The 26,388-nt window shown below is 39.0% G+C and overlaps 1 protein-coding gene across 1 annotated transcript in view; it reads left to right on the forward strand.

Annotated features, from left to right (window-relative positions):
* Positions 1-25,209, forward strand: part of LOC104933618 (guanine nucleotide-binding protein G(s) subunit alpha) — a 29,906-nt gene extending 4,697 nt beyond the window's left edge. The window contains exons 3-12 of the mRNA XM_019267888.2: positions 3,084-3,138; positions 3,560-3,679; positions 9,302-9,399; positions 20,752-20,806; positions 20,919-20,992; positions 21,162-21,220; positions 21,445-21,565; positions 22,285-22,415; positions 23,688-23,755; positions 24,220-25,209. Of these exons, the coding sequence (XP_019123433.1) occupies positions 3,084-3,138; positions 3,560-3,679; positions 9,302-9,399; positions 20,752-20,806; positions 20,919-20,992; positions 21,162-21,220; positions 21,445-21,565; positions 22,285-22,415; positions 23,688-23,755; positions 24,220-24,366 (928 nt within the window). The 3' untranslated portion in view covers positions 24,367-25,209. The remainder of the gene's footprint in view (positions 1-3,083; positions 3,139-3,559; positions 3,680-9,301; positions 9,400-20,751; positions 20,807-20,918; positions 20,993-21,161; positions 21,221-21,444; positions 21,566-22,284; positions 22,416-23,687; positions 23,756-24,219) is intronic.
* The last annotated feature ends 1,179 nt before the right edge of the window (positions 25,210-26,388 follow it).

The raw sequence follows: 26,388 nt of genomic DNA on the forward strand, positions 1-26,388 counted from the left end.
GTCTTAGGACAGTTTGGTTGGTGCAGCTAGAGAGAAGAGAAAAGTTGTTTTTCCCTCTTATTTTGTAACCTGATATTAATATATAATTGTACTGATTATTAGAAGGAAAACGTAGGGTGAATTTCTAGACTTGAAGGGATCTTAATCGGTTGAAATGGATCATCTGGCAAATATACAAATATTTGTTTTCCCTATTTCCATTGGCATCAGCGGATAAACTGCTGTCATTGTTTAAAAATGACCATTACTTCCATTATTATGGTCTAATGAAGAAGCAGAAGAAGAAGAAGTCAAATGTTTTGGGCTGATTTTTCTAGTGTTTTGGAGTAAATACTCAAAGTTTGCGTGACACAAGAAGAGTGCTTTATCTGTTTCACGTTTTCATGGAAACATTGCCCTGGGTGTTTTCAAATCACCCTGTCTTGTGAATTTCCTAAAACTCAATCCCAAATTGATGCAATGGAAATAAAAGTCACATATTTCTATTCTTAATCATCTATTTCCTAGAAAGGGGTTTTGGGATAGGAGCATCGTCATGTGCTTATTTCTGGGTCGTGCCAAACAGATGCTTCTCACAGATCCAGACGCTCTGGTGTAATGACATATCCGCAGTCGGCTGTCACTCCCCACAGGCGCATTTAGCTCCGGGGTTTGTTGCTGTCTTTGGGCCGGAAGGGTTTCACCTTGCTGGCTTTGCCCTGCAGGGCAGTGCCAGTCAGCGCAGGGTGCTGGGAGGATGAGGACAGGCATGAGATGATGGGGAGTGACACAGTAATATAAGAGGAGGGGAAGAGGGGCAGTAAGGCTTAGGTGAGAAGAGATTAGTATGGGTAGTTCATTTCAAAGTGGGTGTTCTCTTTTTTTTTTCTTTCTTTTTTTTGCGGTCCTAGTTTGAGGAATGTAGTCATTCTCTATTTGTCATACTGTGGTCGCTCTGAGAGAAATAAAGGAACGAGGAGGCCAGGAAAGGTCTCTGAAGCCACTGTTACAAAATTCAAACATCTCCTTTCTTTAGAGAGATAAACACGTTGATGACGTTTCTTTGCCCTTTGGTTTGGTAAATAAAAAATTTCGAGGTGGGATCGCTGGTTCCTCTTGAACAAGAAAACTTCATCCTAGTTCCTAGAAACCAGAAAATCAATCAGGGCTACCTTTTATCTTGGACATCTCTATTTAAAAGAGAAAAACATATACTGTAATACAGAGCTGCTGCTAACAATCAGCTGATTGTTTCCTCTGTGAATCACTTGAATCATTGATCTGACCAACAGTCCAAAACCCAAAGCTATTCACCTCACTATAAAAAACAAACAACAGCAAGTAAACCAATGAATTATTGCTTCAAATATAACGATCAATCAAATTGTTTATGAAATTTGCCATTGAATTTTCTGTCAATCTACTAATCGATGATTCAGCAAATCATTTTAGATCTGTTGTAAGATCATTTCTTTTACACTCAGTTTTGGTGTTAGTCTCGTCTCTTGGTAATCTGGTAATAACAACTAAAAACATAGTGATAACCAAATATAGCTTCAGTCTGGCACCAGCTGTCTGCTTGGATTTTGGCTGTATTAAAATGATGTGGCTGCAAGGTGGTATTGTAGTTGTAATTGTATTGTATTCTAACATGGTAATTTGGATTCTGAATTTGTTTAACATTATCTTCATGTTGGCTATTTTTCTAACATAAAAGCTGCAAAAGTGTTTTTTAGGAGCATATACCTCACTGTTTTTTCATGTCAGTGGATGAAGTATTAAGGCCTAGATACAAGCTATGCACCAATAGTACAAAACAAACACCAATAGTCAGCCAGGAAGTATTTTTCATGCTTAATATTGAGGTATAAGATCATAAATATTAAGATAGTTCACTTTATCACTATCACCCAATATTATCAGACAATTAAAATATAAATACAATTTCAAGGCTGAAACTTTTGTTGCCCTCCACAACATTCTTTGTCAGGGTGTTGTTTTGATCACAGCAGCGCGCAGTGTAAAACAAAACACACATTCATCGTCAAAAGACGTTTATCCATGTTATTCCATGTTATCCATCAGCTCAACATGAGTAACATTGAGCTGATGGATTTCAAATTAATAAATTACAGCCTCACAGTGGTTTTGATGGGACCCACTGCTGCTGTAATGTCGACAAAATATACTGCACTCAGATGTAACACACACACACACACGGGTATGCTGTGCTCAGTATTGCTCTGATATGCTGAGATATTTTGCGTTGGGTCATTCAGAAGAAATCACACCATTCAGGTACCAGATTGTGTAAGCGGCTCTAAGGTCGTTTCATTTGTTTCAGTATCAAATCTGACTTTCGATTGTCAAACTTGTGAAAGAATTGAACACTTAACACTCGCAGCCCTGCTCTCTGAAAGACCTGTGTGACGTTAGACCTTTTACTGCTCGTATCAGTGAAGCCCACAGATTGCATAAACCCGAGTGCCATGCTCGTGTGGTGATGCTGAAATCCTGTTTGTCTTTACAACAATAACCGGACAAAACACGGAGCATATCATTGTATTTGCTAATACTTTGGATTCTGCTTCATGCTCATGGGTAGGCTGTAGTTGAAATTGGACTCAAAAACACCTTTAAATGTAAAGAACAGTCTGTGTTGTCCTCCACCAGCCCATACCCACTCTGCTGTTTTCTGTTTAATAAATGTCATTGCCAAAACTAAGACAAGTTCTGCTGTTCTCATTTGGTATCAGCAAGTACACAAAATTCAGGAGTTGCACTTGGTCAGCAAAATGAAGGTATCTGTGCATCTGGAACAGCCATAATACTGATGTCTGATATAATTTACCTCCAGGCTGACAAAGAGATCCTGGAGAAGTTTTATGTTACACAGCAAATTCCTACCAAAACCTACTGGCATTAACACAGAAGAGACCATTATTTTTGTACTAATTATTAGCTCTCGATCAAAGTGATGGACTGTATTCACCGTTATCATTCCTGTCTTGAGCTGATCATGCTTAATCCTTGTAATTTATGGTTTTGTGTAAAAAAATAAAAATAAAATAAAAATAACATGAACCCTTCTTTGTTCTTCACAGGGAGAAAAAGCAGAAAATTCATGATATTAAAAACAACATTAAAGAAGCTATAGAGGTAAGAACTTGATTGTGAACGAAATACTGTTTGTAGCACCTTTTATTATCGTATCGGCGGCAGCAATGATTTGAGATTTGCCACCACAATGCCTGTGAAGGTTTTTGTATGTGTGATAGTGTCACAATGAATTAATTATCTATAAAGTATAAAAGTCCAAGTCGTAATATCAGGATTATGTTGTTATTATTGACATATTTAGGCAATAAAAGAACTTTGCTTTTGCAACTGCCAGCGATATTCTGAATGCTTTTAAAATATTAAGTAGTGAACTTTTCCTTCAAAATAAAAGTGCAACACATTAAAATTAAGCCTGCTTTGTCCTGTCAATGTGAAGGTGTTTTAAGGTAAAAGGGTTGAATATTAACCGTGTTGTACTGTATGTGTTAATAAGTTTGATTCTTCTGTTCTCTGCATTCAGACGATTGTGGCTGCCATGACTACACTCACACCGCCATGCCAGTTAGCCAGTCCTGCAAACCAATGCCGAATCGATTATGTCCTGAACCAAGTACACCAGAAGGATTTTGAGTTTCCTTCGGTAAGTTGCGCCTCACCTCTTTGGGCTCTATTGACTCTCCGATTAGTTTGTTTCCTTCTTTCAACTGCAAGCTCCATTTTATACTAATAACCTCTCTAATGTCACCTGGAGGTCCATTAATGTGATGTATTATCATCAAAAAAGTGATTTGTGCACAGTTTCAAGACTTATAAACTTGTACGGTGGGATGGCAATATCAGTGCTTATCTGTGTGGCGTAGATCCCAGTGTTGGGTTGGCTTTTTCATTTAACTAAATTAGAGCCAAAACAACTTAATTATTGTAATAGTCAACTGACAGAAATATTTGCAAACAATTAAAATATATATGTTTTCTCTTTTTTTTTTTCTGACACTGAAGTACGAAAATAATCAGCAGATTATTTATTAATGAAAATGATCGTTTATAAGTAAGGTAGGTAGTTTTTAAAAATCAAGACTATAAACATTTACAAAACTTAATTATTAAACAAGATACTAAGATAATAATGCAACTCAGCTTCAACTTTCAGCTGTTTTGTTTATTATAACTGGCATTACATTTGGAATGTCAGATCTAGCCTGCTGAATCCTGCAGGTCCCCTGGTGAAGTGAGCTGTAGGTGAGTAAGGTACCTCACACAGCAGCCCGGTGTGTTTGCGCAGGGATTCAGTAATTAGCAGGTGTGCTTCCGCTTGGGAGGCTGTCAATTGAATGAGCCTCTCACCACACCGCCTATTAACACTGATTGTCTGTAATAACCCTAAATGTGTCTAGAGGGACCTGTCCTCCAGAAACACAGAGACTCAAAGGGATCTCGCCCCCCCCTGAGCTGCAGTTTGCTCCCGACAGCCTGGAAAGAGGCCACTGCAGGTCATGGTCTTGCATGTGACTCACTACTCAAGGAGGTCCAGTATTCTTAGAGTAGAGTAGAGTAGAGAATGGCCATAAAAATCTCTTTGAGTATGCTCAAGCAACAAAAATGAAGCTGTGCTACGGTACAACACTCATTCTCTCAGCTGATCATGGCATTCAAATAAAGAGTCCACTGGTCTGTTGTAATAAAACCATGACCGTGTCCTGTTACAGTGAAAAATGAATTCTGCCCAATGTACACGTGATGCTAGGCATACAAATCTGGGGAGTCATTGTTGTATTTATAATAACATTTTGGATTAAGCTTAAATGCTTAAATAATACTTGAATAATTATTAGTTAGCTGACAGACAGAAAAAAAAAATTCGGTGATCACGTTGTACTGTGGGAAACTGTGACAGACATTTCTTTCACTATTTTCGGAGATTTTATAGACAAACGATAAATAATTTTAAACCGGAAAATAATTGAATTTAGATGATTCAATAATGAATATGATCTTAAGTTGCCGCTCAACGTCGCAATTTTCAGTATATCAGTAAAAGGTCATGAATTTGATTCACCGCTCAGTCAATTGTGATGTTTTTAATTTCATAACATTGCGTAGCCATTGTCAGAGCTATCATTCATAGGCTCATGAATTCATATATGTTGATTTTAATAAAATTCTAGTCAAATTAAAAATAAGTTCAAAGATATCTTTTTTGATTTACTTGTAGATTTGCATAAAGTCATGCATCAAGTACATCTGGATTATTTATTTAATAATATTTAATAATGTATGTGTTTGCAGTGCAACAAACATATAGTTATGATGGTGTCAAACTGCGAAAAATGATTAGTCTAACTTTGAAGCCATAAAATGAAGTAAACAAAGAGCAGTATTTTTATGTTATTCTGCAGTTCCTTTTTATAGCATTCTAACAGTTTTATAGTATGGGAAAGGTTACGTATAGAGGAAGAAGAACGCTGTGTCTTCCCTGTTTTTTTTCCAGCGTGATAGCTTCAGTGTTTAAACTGGTTGTTTCCACAGTGTAGATTTGTACACAGCAGCTGAGTTTCCAGTGAAGAGTGTGTGTATTTGTGTGTAAGCAAAAGGAAGTCTCCTGATATTGTCTCTGTTACTTCATGGCAAATTTATTATGCGGGCCTGTCTCATGCTGACCCTTCCCTCGGTCTGGACTCAACTTCTGCTGTAAGACCTGCAGGATCTCGTCAAAAGGGAAAGATCAGCACCCACACTTGGATCTGATACCGAGTTTGGTCGTTTTCATGTGGGCTGTGGAGGGGTTAGAGCAGAAACATGGTGGGAATGCTTTTGGAGTCTGCAAAGTTATTTCAAACAGTGATTTCAGCACAATGACGGCTGGTCACCTAAAGAAACGTTTAATTAAAGCATCAATTCCCAGAAGCGAAAAGTTTGTCTCTGTCTTAACCGATTCTGCCTGTTGAAGTGAATGGGTAGTTGTTTGGGCAAGAGAATACAGTAGAAAACTATCTGATAGGCTCAGCCTCTCCTACAACAACTCCTCCACCTCCTCCTCAGCCCGCTCCCCCTCGCTTGGCCTTAGGGCCTACTGGAAACCAGTTGGACTGGTTGACTCTGCCCTTAGCAGAGGAGGAAGAGAGAGAGAGAGAATAAGCACAAGGCCTGGATTGAATCTCCATAGCCTTGTCTTGATTTCCTTTTTCAAGCTTCATTTTTAAATCAGTAATCCTCGTAGTTATTATTCATGCTCTCCTAAAATGTTAACAATAAAATGGGCCACGCCTTTATGCAAGATAGAAAAAAAAAAAATGTTACTTAGGTTACTGACTTAAGCCTTTTAATTCCTTGCAGACCAATTGCTGCCATGCCCATCTGTCCTAAGCCTCCTTGTGTAGTACAGTATAGTACTTTAGGAACCATAAAGTAGATGTATACACAGACATACTCTTCTTCGTACTGTAGCATAAAGACTTTAATGTTGCTTTCAGTTGATTGTAGTGCGTACATTTTAATTTAAATGCATTTCTGAGATCCCAAACTATTTAAAAAAAACCCCAGCAACATTTGGTCTAAAATTCTTTAAAATCTCTGTAATAATGTTAGAATATTTAACTTAACATACTGCAACAGGGTCTGTTTTCATACAGGATCTCAAAGTAGGTCTATACTCAGGTCACAGCCATTCCTATTCTTAAACTCTTCACAGATCTGCATAACCACCGTAAGAGGCATCATGAAATAGCTTTTCGAAATTTCTGACAAACTCTTGAGAATTTTATATGTAACCATGAATAAACTTCATATTGGGAAAACACTTCTTAACATGAAGAGGTCAAAGCTGCCTACCATTTGCCTGTTTTGCTTAAAAAATGCATCTACAGATCTCAAAACTGTAGTATAACTAGAGCTGCGACTAACAGTTGTCTCCATCATCTCTTGATCTGACAATATTCGTTTTTGATCAATCCATTAATCGTTTAAAATGGCAGCACCATTTCTTAAAATTGCTAATTTCTTTATTATGGAATAAAATAAAGAAAAGCATTACAGTACATTTTTACATGATGGATGGAGCCAGCGAAAAGTTTTTATTTGCTTTTTTTATAAATCACTTAAATGATTTTTTAAAATTGTTGAAGGATAAATTGATCAACAGAACATTTCAGTTTGAAATAAAGCTGAATCAAATGAACCGAATACTCACTCTGTTGATTGTTAGAAATTCAACCAGCAAGAATTTTGACATTGATTCATTGTATTGTTTCCACCTTCTCAGTTGTGTTCATTTGCTGCTTTTTTAATGACACATTAGGTCTTCGGAAATAATTGTGACATTTTTCACAACTTTTTTTTAGACAAAATGACGAATTAGTGAATCAAAATGGATTAATCTTCAATTAAAACAATTGTGAGTTACGGTAGAACAGAGGACAGTTATTTTTTTTCTCTTGTATTACTTACTAGTGCTTTAGTCTGGTTTGTTCAGGGTAATTTACTTCTGGGTAATTTATGAGTCTGTAAATTTCCACAAAAATTTTCTCTAATTTGTACTTTTTGAGGCTTCTTTGTTGAAAGGAAATACAAGCAAAGGACAATAAATACAACACAAATCAGCATACATTTCTTGCTAACTGATCAAGTTGCATTTCCGTAAGTGTGTTCTGACTCATTACAGGCCCTTTTTATTAATTATGGTACCTTTCAGTATCAGTGACAATGTGGTATTGTGGTAAGAAAAACAAAACTGCTAGTTTTAAACAGACCTCAAGTATTACCTCCTTCCATCCTCTGTCTGCCGTCCCATCTTCTTTCCCAAACTTCTGTATATTCATTAGTAAAATGGTGGTCATTGCAAAACCTGCGTACACTCTTTTAAATTAAGCATTTCTAACCAGTATAACTATGGCTCATAATAGCTTATTTGTGCTCGACCGCATTGTATGTGAGCAACTGAAGATCGTAGTGAGGAGATAGGCCCCTGTGTAGTGACAGCCAAGCCTTGTGTCAGTACAAAGCTCTTCATTTCTTCATGAACTCGGTGAACTGTTCTGTTTCCTGCCTCTGTCAGGGCTACTCCTCTCTGAGCTGGGCTTGAACTGAACTAAGAGAGGCAGTATCGCTGTCTCCTTCCATCTGTCCGTTTTCACCCACCGAGAAATAGGCTCATCCAAAGACACCAACCAGCTCCAAGTTTTTCTTATGTCACCGTCCACCAGCGTGTCAAGTCAATCGTTTGTTGTGTGCTGCATTCAGAATAATTTGTGTCTGATCATCAACAACATTTTTAACACTATTTGTCTTTTCTTTCCTTTTTAGGACAGAAGCTAATGATTTCCTTATTTATGAATCTGCTGATTGTTTTCTCAACTAATCGCTTTATCTATAAAATGTCGGAAAATGGTGAATGTTTGAAGCTTGCACAGCCCAAAGTGACGTCTACAGATGTCTTGTTTTGTCCGACCAACAGTACAAAAGCCAAACATATTCAGTTTTCTGCCTTGCCGAACAAATCAAAGCAACAAATCCCCACATTTGAGACGCTGCAACCAGAAGTCTTTGTTTAAACTAATTATTATAATAATTAGTTTAGTCACAAAACATCATTTTCTGTTGATCAGCTAATCGATCAAACCCCACTGGCAGATTTGTCCCTTGTCCCTTGTTACTGTGGGTGTGTCTACACCCACAAGTTAGCGAGTAGCTTTCTCATTAGCAAACATTATGTAAATAAGCAACCCGTGCTTTCTTCAACAATTTACATGACATTGTGCCAAGTAGCAATTTGTTTTTGTTTGTATCTGTGATCTTGGAGGCCCAGGACTTAGAAAAGTGTTACCACAGACAGTAACATAATGATCTTCTCCTTCATAGATCTGTATCCACAGCAAGTAAAGACTAAACTTACCTGGGCAACAAAACACTGCATAACCCCCGGGCGAGCTTCACTCTCATTTGCATAGAGTTTACTGTACATATATGTTGGTGTGTGGTCAGGCCCGCATCGCCTGGAATCCTACAATGCTTGTGTCGCATTAAAAAAAATGCGACACATGCGAATGGGGGCAAGCTTTTATGATGAGGGGCTTCACTGTGATGGCTCTGTTTCTCTTCTTCTCTCTCTGGAAAAACCAAAGAAATGTTTAAGTTAATACACTTTTCGTTTGTTTTTGTGACATCATATCTTTATTTCATGGATCCACGCTTCTAAAGTGAGAGCCTGACTTGCAGTTCTTTCTAGTTGTGGTATGTCGTTGATCCAGATGCATTTTTCTCTTTCCAGGAGTTTTATGACCATGCAAAGATCCTCTGGCAGGACGAGGGTGTGCGGGCCTGCTGGGAAAGGTCCAATGAATATCAGCTCATTGACTGCGCACAGTAGTAAGTCTGTTTTTTGTTTTGTTTTGTTTTTTTATCCCCTTTTTACATACACTCCATACACTTGCATTAAACATCCATATTTCTAAGATCTCCCGTGTGCAGGTGGACACAAAGACATGCTTTCTTTTTTCCTCTGGCTCTTTAGTACACACATATAATCACAAACGCCATTCTGCTTGCACACTATGGAGTGTTTTGCCATGTGGTTAACGCGAGTGTCGTGGTAAATGAGGTGACAAAGAATGCTGCGCTACCTACAGTGACAGTGAGTTTGTTCTGACTAAGAAAGTTGTTGTGAACACACCTCAACAGAATCTGTTTCTTCTACTTCCCTTACTTGTGGATATCGCATTTTGGGACTATTTTTAGTCGAAGATTTAGTGCCTAGTGAGTATTTACAGAGGCAGGGCAGTGATGTGGGATTAACCAAGAATAAACCACAGTGTTGGTGTTCATTGTAATGCAGAAACGTATCACCCAGTGCTACGGTGTGGCTCACCGATGTGTTTTCAATAGTTTTGAGCCATGCTGGCGTCATGGCTCTAGAGATGGCAACGTTGCTCTGTCAGTCATCAAAATATCTCAACAACTATTTGATGGATTGCCATGAAATTTCATACAGATGTTGGCAGTGCCCTGAGGATGAATCCTAATGACTCACATTTGTGTCTTTGACTAAAATGTCTCAACAACTATAAGATGGATTGTCTTTAGATTTGGCACACAAGTTCCAAGGATGAACTGTACTTTGTGCTTGGTGCTAATTAGCGAACTAGAGTGAACATGGTAAATATTGAACATGCTTGGTATGTAGTAGTACATGCTTTTCAGTGGACTATATGAATAATACTGATTATCACCAGATTTGTCCTTTTCAGTTTGGTGGCGTTTGATTGCTCTGCTATGTATCGAGTAGTCGGAAAGTTGCACTATTATGTGCTGATAAATAAGTCAGCTTTTGTGTTAGACTGCAGTGTACTGACTTGGTGACCTGGTGGTTTGTGTGTGTACGTTTGATGACAGAGACCAAAATTGCGTCCCAGCCTTACTGACTCTTGAATATCAAAATTATTTGTCACGAATGCTGAGACGAGGTATTTTTTCCCCCAAAGATCTTCAGTTTCCTGAACCTCCTTCGGCCCGACTCTCCCTCCTTTGTTCGAAATTCTTTCTTTCTCTCTTTCTTTTCTGGTGTTTTTTTCCTTATCCGCCTTTTGATCAGGCCTGCCTCTGTTATAAGGCATGCAGTGGTCACATGAAGCCAGAGTTCCAGGAGGGCGGAGGCTCGCAGACTCGTGTGCGTGTTTGTGTACAGTATGTGCTGGTGCATCGACATGCATGTGTGAGCTAGTTGGAGCTTTTTTGTACATGTAACAGTGTTGGAAGAAGTACTCAGATCCTTTACTTAAGTAAAAGTATCCATTACTTTAATTCAATGCCTACTTAAGTAAAAATACATAAATATTAACATCAAAATGTACTTAAATGTATCAAAAGTTCTTACTTTTGATACATTATGATATTGCAATACTGATTTATCAGTTTATGAGTAACATTACACTGACGAGTTGGAGCTAGTTTAACTACTTAATATAAAGTTAAAAGATTTCAATTTCAAAGATTTTCCAACTTAGGTGTTGAGTTCTTCCAAAGGGTCATGAGATAAATCTAAAGAGTTGTGAGGTAGTTAATAGTTAAAGCTAAAATAACACAAAGTTGTTCTCATATATTAGAATTTTCTCTCGCATTTCCTTTTTTTTGTAAAATATTGGACAGCTTTACCTCTTTGAGCCTCAAACTATAATCTCTGTCTTTAGTGGACCTGCTAACAGCTGATAGACACTGCACACTGCCTTTTTGTAACAGGTCACAAGCCAAAAAGTTTGGTGACTACAGGTCAAATCTATAATATTTTTCTTTTTTCTTCTTTCTTAATGTAAAACCTGAAAACTAACTAGTGACTACAGCTCTCAAATAAATATATCATGGAATTAAAAAGTAGAGATCTCCCTCTAAATGTGGTGGAGTTGTAGTATACATGAGCAGAAAATGACCTCATGTGTGTGCATGTCACTGTTAGTGTATATGTGTGTCACTTAAACTGCATGCATGACCACAGGTGTTTCATTGCCTGTGTGTGTGGTACTCTGAGTTTGGGTTGTCAGCAGAGGCTCTCTGTAAGATGATCATGAAAAATCTTCCTTGTAAGAAATGTGATTGTGGACAGAGACTGAAAAAGAGAAAGCATTGAGGAGACAGATTGAAATAGAGAAAGAGAGGGCTTCCCTGCATTGCGGGATCTCTCCTCTCCTCTCCTCTCCTCTCCTCTCCTCTCCTCTCCTCTCTCCCACACCCAGCAGCCCCAGTGTTATGGATCAGATGCTGGGCTGGGTGGCCAGACCGGAAGTGCTCCCCTCCCCCCTCTGTGTGCTTATGTAAACGGAGAAGCAGAGAAAGAGAGAGGGGAGAGCTATTTTTAACCCAGGCAGGCTGCAGAAGGAGAAAGAATGAGCGAGTGTGTTAGGAGAGAGACAACTTCAGCATTATTGATGAAGGTTGTTGGCATTAAATGAAAATATCAAACCTGTATCAGCACGGGAAAAGTCAGGTCCACCCCATACAACCTCCCCCCAGCCTCTTTCTTTACAAAAAAACAAATTGTATCATCTGATTCACGATAAAGATAAAAAATAGGGAAGGAGAAGTTGACGGAGCGGTGATGCTTTGTTGTCTCTGTCTGCTGAGAAGGAAGTCACTAAAGCTTCCCTGGCTGTGCTTTTGCTCCGTCATGCTCCTCTATGATATGTTTTTGTTGTTGTTGTTGTTGTTTTATGGGCACTTCCTGACTTCCTTATATGGTCAGACACTTTGTTTGTAAGAATGTTGTTGTCCTTTATTTAATGTGGATGTGTTGCGTTTGATCGATGTCGGTTATGTCGCTGTAAAATCCAAAGATTGTGACTGCAAACCGAGCAGGACAGCAGAGCAGGGTTTGTCAGCGTTCTGTTGTTTCATGCACAGAGATCATAGAGTTGTAAACTGAACAGCCTGAAAGATTCGGGCACTTTCCCCTGATTGTAAATCAGAAGAAGAAGGAGGAGGAGGAGTCGTCATCCATATTTGGTCACTCTGTAAATTAAACATTTACACATGTAGATTAAAGTCTGGCAGAATTTTCTTTTTATGCATTTAGATATTAGATCCTTCTTCAGTGATTAAACACACTACTAAATAAGCCTTTTAAAAACAAAGACGCACTGCAGAGCCGTAGTGAGTGAATATGAAATCATTCATGGTTCTAGTACTGCCTTGGAGTGATGGAACAAATTCTGACCTGGTTGATAAATAAGTGATTTTGTAACTTAACTTTGTGGATATGCAATTGAACACGGTGTTGAATAAAATTTATCTTCCTAAAAGTTCCAAAAATGCTGAACTATTCCTTTAATTAAAGAGGAAAGACATTTGCAAGTGGGATTTGGCATAAACAAAGAAAATAAATGCAAACACATGACAGCCAATCATGAGACATTGCTGACCAGTCGCAGATGATCATGTATTTAGAGACAATTAAAAAAGCTGCATGGATGGACCCTGTTTACAGAGAAAACATATCTTTAAAATGTCTACCTGTGGTATGTTTTTGAAAATGCAGTGACACCAGCAGTATTTTTGTTTATCGTGCAGAGTATACATATGTATTTAAGACAATGTATTTAATGTATTCAAGAACTTGACTAGCAGGTTTAATGGCAGTCTTATCAGCCTTACTTGATTTATTAAGACTTTGGTGACATAACACAAAAACTAATTTAGCAGTTGGTGGAGACCAAAAACAGAGCTGAAAAGAGGATTAATCTTCGACTTAAATCTATCAGGTCGTCAAATGAATACTAATGATGCTCTGTGTCTGCTGCATGTGTAAATCAGAAACTGAAGAACTGCCACTCAATTCACCATTTCAACTTTAAGCAATAATATGTCAGTGTTGCGTTCACAACATGTTTCCGCTGCCCCCAAGTGGCCAGAAAATGAGTAATTGTAGGAATAATTACTGTAAGCTGAAAGAAATTCTCACTCAAAAGAATGTGACAAACATTTTGATAATTGATTTGAAATTGTCAAATTGTCAACTGTAAAATAAACAGAGAAGATTTGAATTCAGCGAGCCTCAATGTAGCTCTGCTCTTAAAATACTGCACACAACAGTGAAATATGCCCGCAGATGTGAAAAGATATAACAGTGAAGATGACATAGAATAGCTGGCAACATTTCTGATGTGCGTAAATTTATACAATATATAAGTTATATATTGTTCTACTCTGTCACCCAATCCTACAATAGATTAGTCATATATCAACAAAAAATGGCACTCTGTTCTGTTGGGAGGGAACAAATAATTTAAAGATCTCCTCATTGGCTTTGGAAACTTATTATAGATGTTCTACATTATATTGTGACATTTTATAGAGTAAATGATGATGTGAAAGAATATTTTTGAAGTACTTGTTAAATGTCTATATGAAGAGCTGTGGGATTGTACTTTTTAAAAGTTTTTAAGACCGAAACAAAATGAACACGAGAGGAGAAACGTGAGCATACGTCCCCATACATTCAGTAACTGTGTCTGCGTTACTTGTCGCCTGGCTGAGATACCAGCCGAGCGCTACCGCTGTATTTATTATCTGTTGATTCTCTGAAATCCTGTCCCAGTGCCGGAGTCCCCCTGATTTACTTCTTCGGCATCCTCCCTTGAGCCTCTTCTTCTTTCTCCTCTCCCCTCGCTCCCTACCCCCCCCTCTCTCTGTGATGTGTAGTAGTGTTTCTGCAGGGACAGAAAATGGCTCAGATCGAGTCTCTGACTCATCGCAGAGAGAGTGACAAAGAGAGACGGGAAACAAATTTTTTTAGGGGGGAGTGTGGTGTCAATACTTAGTGTGGCGAGAATCTGAATTTGTTTAGTTGTGTCCACGAGCAGCAGCAGATGTGAAACGTGCTCTCGCTGTGCTGATGTGTAGCATGAGTCAGGTACATTTTACAGTTTTTAAGGCGAGCTCATTGGGACATGTCTTTGGGAAACTGCTGCTGCAATAATCTCACTGTATTGTGATTTTCTGAATGCTGTGTGTATTCAGTGATTGTGCCGCTCCCAATGTTCAGCGTCTGTGTAACACACCAGTGTTCCCAATGCTAGGTTTACTCTTTTCTTTCTTTCTTTCTTTCTTTCTTTCTTTCTTTCTTTCTTTCACTATTCACCTATGTTTTTTTCACCTGTTTTTTATTCTATTATTTCATACTATTTTCTTTGGTATTGTGTTTTTTTGTTTTGTTTCCTTTCTCTTTGTCTTGTTCTGTCCTTATGTTTTGTCTTTCTGTCTCTCATTCAGTGTTTCTTTCTCTCAAACTTTTCTCTTGATCTGTAATTTTTATGTTAATTATTATTTTCTTCATTTGTAATTTTCATGTGTCTTGTTTTTCCTTTAATTTTAGGTCATCACCTTATTGTTCTTTCTTTCTTTCTTGACTTTATAAATCTGTTCTTTCTTTTTGTTCTTGTTAGGTTTTGAGCACTTTCTTTCTTAATTTCTCTTTTCTTTGATCTTGCATTCTTTCATTAATTCTTGACTTTCTTAATCTTTGTTTTTGTTTCTTTTCTCTTACATGTTGTGTCTTTTCTTTCTTTCTTTCTTTCTTTCTTGTTCTTTTGTTAATTCTTAACTTCTTTAATTTGTTTGTTTGTTCTTTGTTCCTTCTTTTTTCTTCTTTCTTGCACTTCTTCCTCCGCTCTCTCTCTCTCTCTCTAACCCACTCCTCCATTCCCTGCATTTCTCTCTCTGTATGTCTTTGTTGCTCACTCTGTCTCTCTCTCTCTCTGTCATTCTTCCTTTTGCTTTTCTATCTGTCGTTCGTGTTCTTTATATCTTTCTCTCTTCTTTTTCCCCCCCTTCTTCTTCTCTCCCCTGTCTGTCTCTCCCTCTTTCTGGCCTCACTCCAGTCGCACAAGATTTGGAGCCGATTGTCTATTTATAGAGCCTGTGGTTCTGTCGCTATGACAACCAAGCTGGAGGCCAGGGCGCCAGGGAGCTATTTTTGGAGCAGCGCTGTAATGTCAGACACAGCCTTCTCTCTCTTTTCTTTCCTCCTCTTTCTCTCTCCCTCTCTCGCTGGATGTGGTGTGTGTTTGATTAAGGATCGGCCGGTGAAGCCTTTAGTTTGGTCGCCTTGCAATGTGAAAGCGTTAAAACGTACAAAGAAGCAGTGAAGCCCCCTCGAATCGTTCCACTCGGCGGGCCGTGCACGATCTTCTCCCCCCCCTGAGGAAGAGCGAAGACCATTTTCTGACTTGACTTGTTGTTTCGGAGGCTTGTGAAGCTTCAGATTGATTTCAGTATTCTGAAATGACAAAATCCGAGTTTGCACGTAGTGTTTGAAACTGGAATTTGGTTTTAAATTTCCAAGTTGTGCAATTTACATTGAGTGCTTCATGATAATAGTGAATAGTGAGAGAGATTTAGTGAAAGCTGCTCTTTTTAGGGCGTTTTGTTACTTTTTTTCTAACTGCACATTTTGTTACTTTTAGTCTGAACAAGTAAATGCTGCACAAAGAAATGTGTCCAACTCCATATTAAGAAGATGTCATGTAGCATTAAGAGCAAACGTTTTAAATAACTGGTCACATATATTTAAGGAAAACTTTATTTATAATATATTATAATACATTACCTGCACTGACTCTTTGTCTGGATAAGAATGCACAATGCACATTTTTGCACAAAGTTACTGCACAGACTTTGTGTATATTTTGCATATTTTTTACATGGTAACTTTTTTTTTTACTTATTTCACTCAGACCTTATTCTATTTATACTGTATCTACCTCAAGCCTTTTGTATGTATCATGTGCTTGTTTTGTGTTTGTAATACTTGTAATACTGCGGCTGCAACACAAGAATTTCCCTTCAGGGATCAATAAAGTAATCTATCTATTTTATGTTTCTATATTTTAACCTTTTTACCTGTTGCTTTATTAAGATTTAGTGTGTGTGTGTGTGTGTGTGTGTGTGTGTGTGTGTGTGTGTCTGATCTAGCCGAGTTGTTCAGTTGCAGGACAAAGTTCCCCAGATGTTGTTGTGTGAAGTAAATGTTAAGTTTGTTATTTCTGTTATTTATTTGAATAGAGGAGAGACATTCCCAAATTGTGATTGTGATTTAAAAATGTAACCAGAAATGTTCATTCACCCCCTTGTAACCTGCTCACATTATCTTATTTCTAGAGTTTTTTTATTTTTATTTTTATCCAAGTTAATAAAGCTAATACTTCAGCCTGTTTTCCAGTCGAGCTGTACATGTGCAGGCCACACGAGTCAACACAGTTGTGCAGCTCAGAGTGGCCTAATCCCGTGTAGAGCTGAAGATGTGTACTAGTTCATAATCTGAGTAATCCTTTGGCCTAATACTGCCACTTTAACAAGATGAATGCATTATGCAAGTGTTATCAGCTTTGCTGGGTTAGTACACCGTTGTTGATGGCTCTATCCTCTTATGTCCGTCCAGCATGGGAAGATCTCACTTTGATTGTTGATCGTGGGGGAATTCTTGCCACAGGAAAAATAAAATCATATTTACTCACCGTAGCTGTTGTGGAGATGTAGACTGCTTGTTTCAGTGAGACAGACATTCCTCTTTTAATTTTGAGTGTGCAATGATGACATGTAGTTTAAATGTGCTGCTGTTTGTGGCACAGGGAATATTTTCAAAAGCAGTTTATTCTAGGAAGAAGATGTCATAGTGTTAAAAAAGGAAGAAAGTAAAGTAGAAAAGTACATTTTGTTTTTGAAAATTAGATTTTGAAAAAAATTGTTTTTGCAACACTTCAACATCTTATTAGTTGAGAGTCAACATTTTACACAAATTAAAAAAAAAAGTTTTAATATTACACTAGCGAGTTGGGTTAGGCTTAGAAAAAAATATCTTTGTTAGGGTACGTTCATGGATTGTCACATACTATATATATATATAATATATAATCTGTTAAACTGTCTGTAGGCGGGCTATCTAAATAAAGTGTTACCAACATTTTTTCTACAAGTCCAAACTGTATTTCTGAGGGTATTTCTTGTAAATTTGACTAAAGTATAATTAAAAAGAGTCCAGGGTTGTTAATGTTTATGTAGCAATATAATCAAAAATAATATCATTACATTTAAATAAAATTAAGTGTGTCATATATGTGTTTTTTATTTTTATTTTTTGCTTCATCTACATTAAAATCTCCGCTATTGTTCTACCAGCAAACCAGCCCAAGTGTGCCCATAGTTAAAAAGTACAGCAAAAAGTTAAAAATGTACTTTATCTTTTCATGCAAATACTGGGTTATTTTCAAACACCAGACAAGAGTATTTCCAGAGTTTAAATCAGCCTGTCTGCCACCCCAGAATAACCCTGACAGGTTATACATAACACCGCAGACCTCTCTGTTACTGGGGCAGCCACTATTATTTAGTTCAACTTACTAGGCACAGTTATTATTGGCACTTCTCCTATTAATAGGGAGAACTGCTAAAAATTGAGCAGTGTGTTTGTCCTGGGCGTGTCGACTCCTCAGACCAGAGCTGTAGATAAACAAGAGTTTGGCCTCAGCAGATATCGGCGGCAGCCATGTTAACTCTGTCATCATTACAGCTTTTAGATTCTGTCACATCCTGGTTATTTATGTGTTCGGGCGCTCAGTGTGGGGATGTTACGGGAGGGTGAAGTTAGACCATTGTAGGGTCTGAGCTGTGGATACGGGCTGAACAGTTGTCCACTGAGGGCTCTGGCTGTGCTGGCACAGCAGAGGCTCTGTGGTGTGGGAACAGCTGAGCCACTCTGCCCCTGCAGAGAGCCGATGGTACCAGACTGGTTGGCTGCTTAATTGCATCCATGTGTGTTTTTATATGAATATCTGTGTCAGTGTGCATTTGTGCGGAGATATGCACATGGGCGTCTCTTTGTTCCTTAAATTGTTTGTCTTCTTCTGTTTCTTTGTCAGTCTCACGCTGACTCTCTCTTCCTCCTGACTCAGTGTCTTTTCCCTCTGCCTGCCTGCCCGTCTGTCCGTCCAGCACTGTAGCTTCCGCAGACCCAGCCCCTGTTCCTCTCAGTGTGTTACCTGCAGCCCTCCTGTCACATTTCACCCCTGCCTGCCACATTCCTAGTTATCTCAGAGGGGGTTTACATACCTTTGCCCTGAGAAGCAGCTACTAGCAAACGTCTTTTCCTTTCTAGTCGTGAGCACAGTGGGCAGACAATCAGTCAAAACAGGCAGTCGTGCAGGAATCAAACAGGGTGGGAAATTAGCTTGTTTGTTTGCAGGTAACCAGTCGTGAAACAAAGACCCCCCCCAAAAAAACTTTTTATCTCGTGAACTTGTGATCTTGAAAATGAATTAGTGGAGGTGGTGACGCATCTTGTTTTAGTAAACTCACTTACTAAACATGTGTTTTCTGTGCTAATTAGCAACCATTATAATTATTTTTGGAAGTTTAATATTATATTGCATTTAATTAAAACACATATTTTTTCAGGTAAGGTGTTACACCTCACCTGTAATACTTAGCTGGACACCTTGCTTTTAAAAACTACGTACAATTCCATAGTTGTGTTTGTAGATGTTTCATTATCTAGCAAACACAGCAAATATTAGAGGCAGAATAAATAAATGATACACACCATGTTATGTAGCAAAAATATGTTGTTGTTTTTTTGTGCTTTCCAATCACTTTAATTGTGTTGCAACCTCAAAGGATTTTTAAAGGATGTTTCATCAGGTGCTGTTTTTTATTATTATTCATTATTAATTAGTCAGTACGATCAGTGATTCTCAAATAAACCAATCATAAAACTTAATCGTTAAATAGGTGAAACAACAACCCCAATGTCGTCTGCTGTTCGTGTACCTCATACTTTATGTTCCTGTTTATCCTCTAACTGTTGTTGAAATGCGACTTCAGACCGCGATGGATTTCAAAATACAGTCAGGCAGGTAGTTTACATATCAAGAACATGTTTTACTTTGTTGTTAATGTCTCTCGCGTTCTTTGTCTTAATGCTGTACTGAAGTTGTAGTCAATGAAATTTTATTATATTTCGAGGCTTCCTGTTGCAGTGAATGTTTTATTAACCCCATAAAACATTTTCAGAGCATGCTTTGTAAGTCTGTAAAGATGATCTGCTGTTGGCTGTACACAAAAAGTCTCTTCATTCCCTCCCTGTACGCTTGCAGGTGTAGCTGTAGTAGAAGTCGTGCTCGTGTAAATGCTTCCTTCACTGCTGACACGTTGTTGCTTCACCCTTCAGAGGAATTGTTGTGGGAAAAGCTGCAGTACTTGTGTCTGATGGATGCAGGCTAGTGGGGGGACACTTATGACAGTTGCCGCTGTAGCTTAAAGATAATCACCAAATTCTTCACAGTGTAGCAGCGTTAAGTTCAGCCCACTCTTTTTTTTTTTCCACCGTGAGAACGGAGCAACTCCTGTTCTTCTTCCTACGTAATGTTTCTTCAATACATCTGAGAATACTGTCAGGACAACAGAGATGTTTAAAAGTCTGTATACATGTGTCCTGTAACAACATCCAGCAGCTCAGTATGCTCGTCTGAGTCCTCCCATGTGTTCTGTGTTCACATGTATGATGTGACGGCAGTCCACATACTGTACGTGTGTTTAACACAGACTCTTAAACTTCTTCAGCGTGGGTCTCGTAAAAATCTCACTAGTCTTTCTTTAGGCCTGTTTTGAGTCCTGACATGTTGCAGCAGACGACTTCAGCAGGTGACCCTGATACAGTCATCGTGAAAACATCAGGGCAGCAAACAAACACACACACACGCACACACGCACGCACACACACACACACACACACGCACACACGCACACACACTTTGAACGGCAGCGGTAATGTAGGCCAGTTCATCCGAACAATGCATTTGGGTAGGCGCTCGGCAAATCTGAACACTGTAGGCCTGCATACCCACCCACCCACCCACGCACACATACACGCACACACATACACCTCTCCTCCTGTGCAAGTACTACTACAGCAGCTCCATTGATGAGGCTTCTCTGGTCTGACAGAGCAAACGGCTGCCGGTGACTCAGACTGGCTGCCTCTGATCTCTCTGTGAATTAAAGCATACGCCCCCTGGTGGCCGCTCAGAGACTAATGTTCTCCATCTTTCTCTAGCTTCCATTAATGTACTGGGATGTACTGGTGTGTGTTTTTTGGGGGGGGCATACTGTCATCACTATACGAAGCACATTAGATTATGTTTTTAGGATCTAACGGGCTCTATTTTTCTGTTCTCATTGCAGCTTCTTAGACAGGGTTGAGGTGGTCAGGCAGCATGACTACACACCCACCGATCAGGTGAGACACACAAACACTTGCAGTGTTAAATGAAATCACACTGCCTGCATCCGTGATCTCTAGCACTATATTTCCTTTAACACTTCCCTGTTTCCTTTTGTGTTTTTTTTAGGACCTGTTGAGATGCAGAGTACTGACATCTGGGATCTTCGAGACAAAATTTCAAATAGACAAAGTCAATTTCCAGTGAGTTACCACAAAGTTTAATTACCACAGTGTCAGACAGTAAGCGATTTGACTTCCCTGGATGACAAATTGATCACATTTCATGTAATATGTTTTGTTGATATTGAGAAACTTTCAGTATTTTAACTCCTTACTCTGCTTTTAAACTTGTAACCTTCCTCCGTTGCAGTATGTTCGATGTTGGAGGTCAGAGGGATGAACGTCGAAAATGGATCCAGTGTTTTAACGGTAGGATGTTTGTAGACCGTTTGTAGTTTCAGACTGCTCGATTTTAGTCATAAAACTCGAAATAATCACAGACAGGCACTCACTGATTTGATTTTTTGATTTCTTATTTATTTGTGGCCTGCCATTTGTTTTCCAAGCAAGCATGCATGAGTGTTTGGTAGTGTTCTTATCCACCTTTGGTGTGTTAATCCTAGTCTGGTATTTCTCTGTGTTTGTTTATGCAGATGTGACAGCTATCATCTTTGTGGTGGCGAGTAGCAGCTACAACATGGTGATCAGAGAAGACAATCAGACCAACAGACTACAGGAAGCCCTCAACCTTTTCAAGAACATTTGGAACAACAGGTCAGTCAAAAATCAATCAATGAACAAGTTTTTTTTATCAAACATGTAACTGTCAAACATGAAACGAGTAACATTGTTTGTAAACCCGATTTCTTCTTTTTTTCTAAAAGGGATTTATTGAGGAGTGCAGTAAATAATACAACCTAGTGTACATACTCTCATCAATACACAAATCATCCTGTTCTCCAGCAGTGATTACTACCTGCTTGACACATCCTGGTTACTGTATCTTGACTTCTTTTGTGGTCTTGAGTGACTGATGACATAGAGAAATACTCACAAAGTCTCGTCAGTAGAGTTTATTCTGTAAAAGAAATATTTAATGCTCCATTGTCATGAGACTGAACTATATTCTTTCACAGATTAACACATTTCGGTCCAGTTGAGGTGCAACCTTAGTACCAGAGTATCACTTCAGTGTCATTTTCTGTGCATGTACAGCAGGAGGAGACGTTAATTTGATACAGCGTCCTTCCTTGACTCGTATCTCCCTGTGGGAGCATATGGACTGTTGATGGCAGGAGCTCTTAGACCTTTTCAGCCCAGAACTCCAGAGAGTTAATTATTCCCTTGTTTTTCAGTCAAAGCCTATACACTCGAAAAGTGGGGAGTCTTCAGCACCAGACCTGTAACGTTTTTTTTTTTTTGGGGGGGGGGGGGTCCTGAACGAAAGTCCAAAGAAATCTGGCACTGAACTTATTCTTCGTTTCCCTCCACAGGTGGCTACGGACCATTTCGGTAATCCTTTTCCTGAACAAACAGGACCTGCTCGCTGAGAAGGTTTTGGCAGGGAAATCTAAAATTGAGGAGTACTTCCCGGAGTTTGCACGCTACACTACACCTGATGATGGTAAGAGGTTGATGCTGATATCTGTGGGTGTCCTATACATAACATGTCCGTTTACTGCCGTTGTAGAAGACATCTCAATATGGTTTAGTGCAGATTCTGGTTAACTTGGGTCTTATTGTCACAGGTTTGGTCACAGGTCTCGATAACATTAATATCTACGATAACACTGTATTCATCAACTTTATTACTGAGCTCTGTGAATGTGGAAACGGGGCAATAAATAGTCAGACAGACTTTTGGTTCAACTTCTGGTTGCCTCGTCTTGAAGTCAATGAGTTTTCTAGTAGTTTTTGGTTACCTTGAAATAAGGTCTGTGGTTAACAAAGAAGCTCAAGAGTTTTTCACATTTAGTTCTACAACATAAAATGTCCGTAAATCCTCCACTTGTGAATTGTGAAACTTTTACGTTGGTAACAAGGGGCCAAATGAGGCTAAGGAGGTTGTCGGGGGCATTAAACTTATAGCTTAGTGGTGGTGACACTGAAGTCATGTGATTGTGGTGTGGCTTGTTTATAGCATTACATTAGCGTTTGGCTTCTGGCAGTGCATTCACTCTTCAAAAATGATAAAAGTGTTGTTTATTTCTCCAAAGTATCTTGCTAAACAAAACATGCACGTGTTATCAAGTTTGCCACGGTGCTTTTTTTTTCAGCAGTAAATCGAAATCCAATGTAAAAAAAAAAATCCATTGTCGAGAGAAACGCGGTGATACTAACTTCCGGGTTAGCCTACATGAATACATGATCTCTGCAGCACTTTGTGAGATATTATTACCGGTGCTCTGCAGGGGTTACATTTCAATTTGACCTGAAATATTTTAGATACTCTTCCTAAACCTCATCCTTTGTCTGGATATTTCCTTTCTAGACTTACAGTGACATTGCTGTTTTCCCAAATGTCAGTATTTCCTTTGGTCAGTGCAACATCATCATCAGTGATAGACACAATTGGGGCAAAGCTACGAGAATGACACAAAAATACAAAAATAATGACTTGGATTCGCTGCTCAGGATTAAATTGTAATGATGGTGATTTGTTCTTATTGTTTTGAATTCACCAAAATGTTGTGTAGATTCTTACACAGACCAATGTGTGTAAGAAAAAACAGAAAAACAGTGACATGACAAATCATTTTGGTCACAATATTTCATTAAATAACTGCCATCCGTACCAGCTTTGTGAGCTGTAGCTTCTCATGTTGATGTGATCTGTTCAGCTGGAGGATCAGTGCTGCTGTTCAAGTGCAAAAATAACTTTCTTCTTCTCCAACAGCAATACCAGAACCAGGTGAAGATCCCCGCGTCACAAGGGCAAAGTACTTCATCCGGGATGAGTTCCTGGTATGTACAAAGGTCATTTGGTTCATAGAAGTGTGTAGATACATATACAGTATATATCATATTCCATCCTCCAATCCAACCCAGATGTTATGTAATAATATGTTCAATCTTTCTGTAAGTGGTGTGTTAGACAGTTTCATCCAAACTGTGCGACTGGCAAATGTTTTTTCGTGGACATGCCATACAGAAACACGCCAGTGACAGCTGAGAACCAGAAATGTAACCAAAATCAAAATCTTACAGATGACCACTTACAGTGACTTGGTTGCTATGTACAAAGGATATTTGCCTACAGGATGGTCTCAGTAGATTTCAGCCTCAGCATGTCCTATAACAGCAAAAAGTATAGGAAAAGGTCCAGTTGTCCAGCTTCTGACACTCCTAGTGGAAGTTGTAAGAATAAAATATGTCTTCTTTATACATTGAATCACACTAACTTGAGTGTACTTTTGTGTCTTTTACAGAGGATCAGCACAGCCAGTGGGGATGGACGGCATTACTGTTACCCCCACTTCACCTGCGCGGTCGACACAGAAAACATCCGCCGCGTCTTCAATGACTGTCGCGACATCATACAGAGGATGCACCTACGGCAGTACGAGCTCTTGTGATGGGCAGCGGCGTCCGGTCTACTTATCTACCTACCAACCTACCTATCTACCCCCCGCCTCCCACACCCCTCCACGATCAGTTAGCCAATCACCCCCTCCACTTCCACCAACTTCACCAAACAACTGAGCGAACGAGCGAGCAACTGACCGCCTGCCCTCCCCTCCATCCCTTATACAACTCCTACTTCTCCCAGTAACACGATTTCAGAAAAAAACAGAACAGTGGAAAGACTTTTTTTTTTTTATTAAAAAAAAAAAAAAGGCAAACACAGTTAAGGATACACCGACAACAGTTTCATCAACTATTAGCCAGGACTGACTGCTGTACTCAGCCACACTTTGACCCACGAAAGAGAGTCAAGACTGGAATCCCTCAGTGCAGGCTATCCCTCCTTTTAACTCTCTTTCTCTCTCTCAGATATATGAAAAAACACACATACACACTGGCAGGTACACACACACACTACAGCATAAGACATCTAGAACCCTTAGATAGGTTTTAATAATGTTTTAAACAGCCTCACACACACACAGACCCATTTAAAAACCGAGTCCTCCTGCTTTTAACAGTTGGCAGAGGCTGAATTGAATAATGCATTCTGAGAGAGAGGAGTTTATTCACCGCGTGCTGAAGCCGAAGGAGGAGGAGAACAAGAGAACGATGGACATGGAGGGTGGCAAACTGATACAGAGGAGGGCTGTGAGCCTTTTTTTTTCGTGCCCCGAACAGACAGACTAATTGACTAGCAGCTGCCTGTGGACGTGAGCGTGACCCGAACATAAGACCACACGGCTCACATGACCTGCTCTTCAAGACACCAGTCGAAAACAATAAAAAAAAAAGGAGGAAAAAAAAGAAGGAAAATACCATACAATGCATAAATTCATGCATACCAGTGAACTTCATGCAGTGCAAAAAATCCAAGCTATATATATATATAGATATTTATATATGTGTGTATATAAATATGTATATATATAAATATAAATATTATATATTCCTGTAATAACACAACTCAACTTTTAAGTTTTTGTTAGTTTTTACCCCATGTTGTGTGTTGGTGTACACTGTGTGTGTGATCTGCCTTTGTGCACCATTTAAACCCCCCTTCCTACACACACGCACACACACGCGCACACACACACACACACACTCACACACACACACAAATACATCCTCACCACCCCTGCCCCTGCTGCTATTTGACAACTATTCAACATATGGGAAATAAAGAGGAGATTTTATTTAACAAGGCAAAAATACAACGCAAAATGAAAGCATGAAGTAAATGACTTGTCAAGACTGGATGCAACATTTACCTGGGAACACACACACACGCACACACACACACACACACGCTCCAGCCCTCATTAGTCCCCTCCTTTTCCACACGTCCTCACCCCACCTTTCGTCTTATTCTCTCACCTCGCCCAGCCCCACTTCCTCTCCCCTCCTGGCTTTTAAGTACGTCTGTCTTTATTTTACTGCTGGACTATTATTCTTGTACAGACTGTAAAATGTATTATTTTGTACAACTTTATTGAAGAAAAAAAAATAACTTGTAGAAGATCCCTGTGCCTTGATCACGACTGTACGTGTAAAAAAATGAGCTAATATGTAAGTCATGTTTCACTGCGCTGTACAGCTGGACCGGGTCTGTCCCGCCTCGTCCGTGCTTGCTCACCCCTCTGCTCGGAGGCTGAAGGGGGGGAGCGCCATCGGATCAGGGTGGAGGCCTTTAGTCTGTTGCTTCGTTTCCATTTCTTTTTCCCACATTTGTTTGTTCGTTGATTCTTTTGTTTTGCTTTGACTCTCCTCTGGTTTATATAATAGAATTTGAAAAAGAAAATGAAGAAAAAAAAAGATAATCAGACACACCACCTTAATGCTGTGTAGTGAAAGATACTGAACCCTAACACAATTTAATATATATAAAATATATGTCAGATTTTATATATTCATATATATATATATATATATATACTGTACACTTCATATCTATCTCTCTTGTGAGCTGTCCC

Source organism: Larimichthys crocea, chromosome VI (assembly GCF_000972845.2).
Source record: "Larimichthys crocea isolate SSNF chromosome VI, L_crocea_2.0, whole genome shotgun sequence".
NCBI classification, from domain to species: Eukaryota; Metazoa; Chordata; class Actinopteri; family Sciaenidae; genus Larimichthys; species Larimichthys crocea.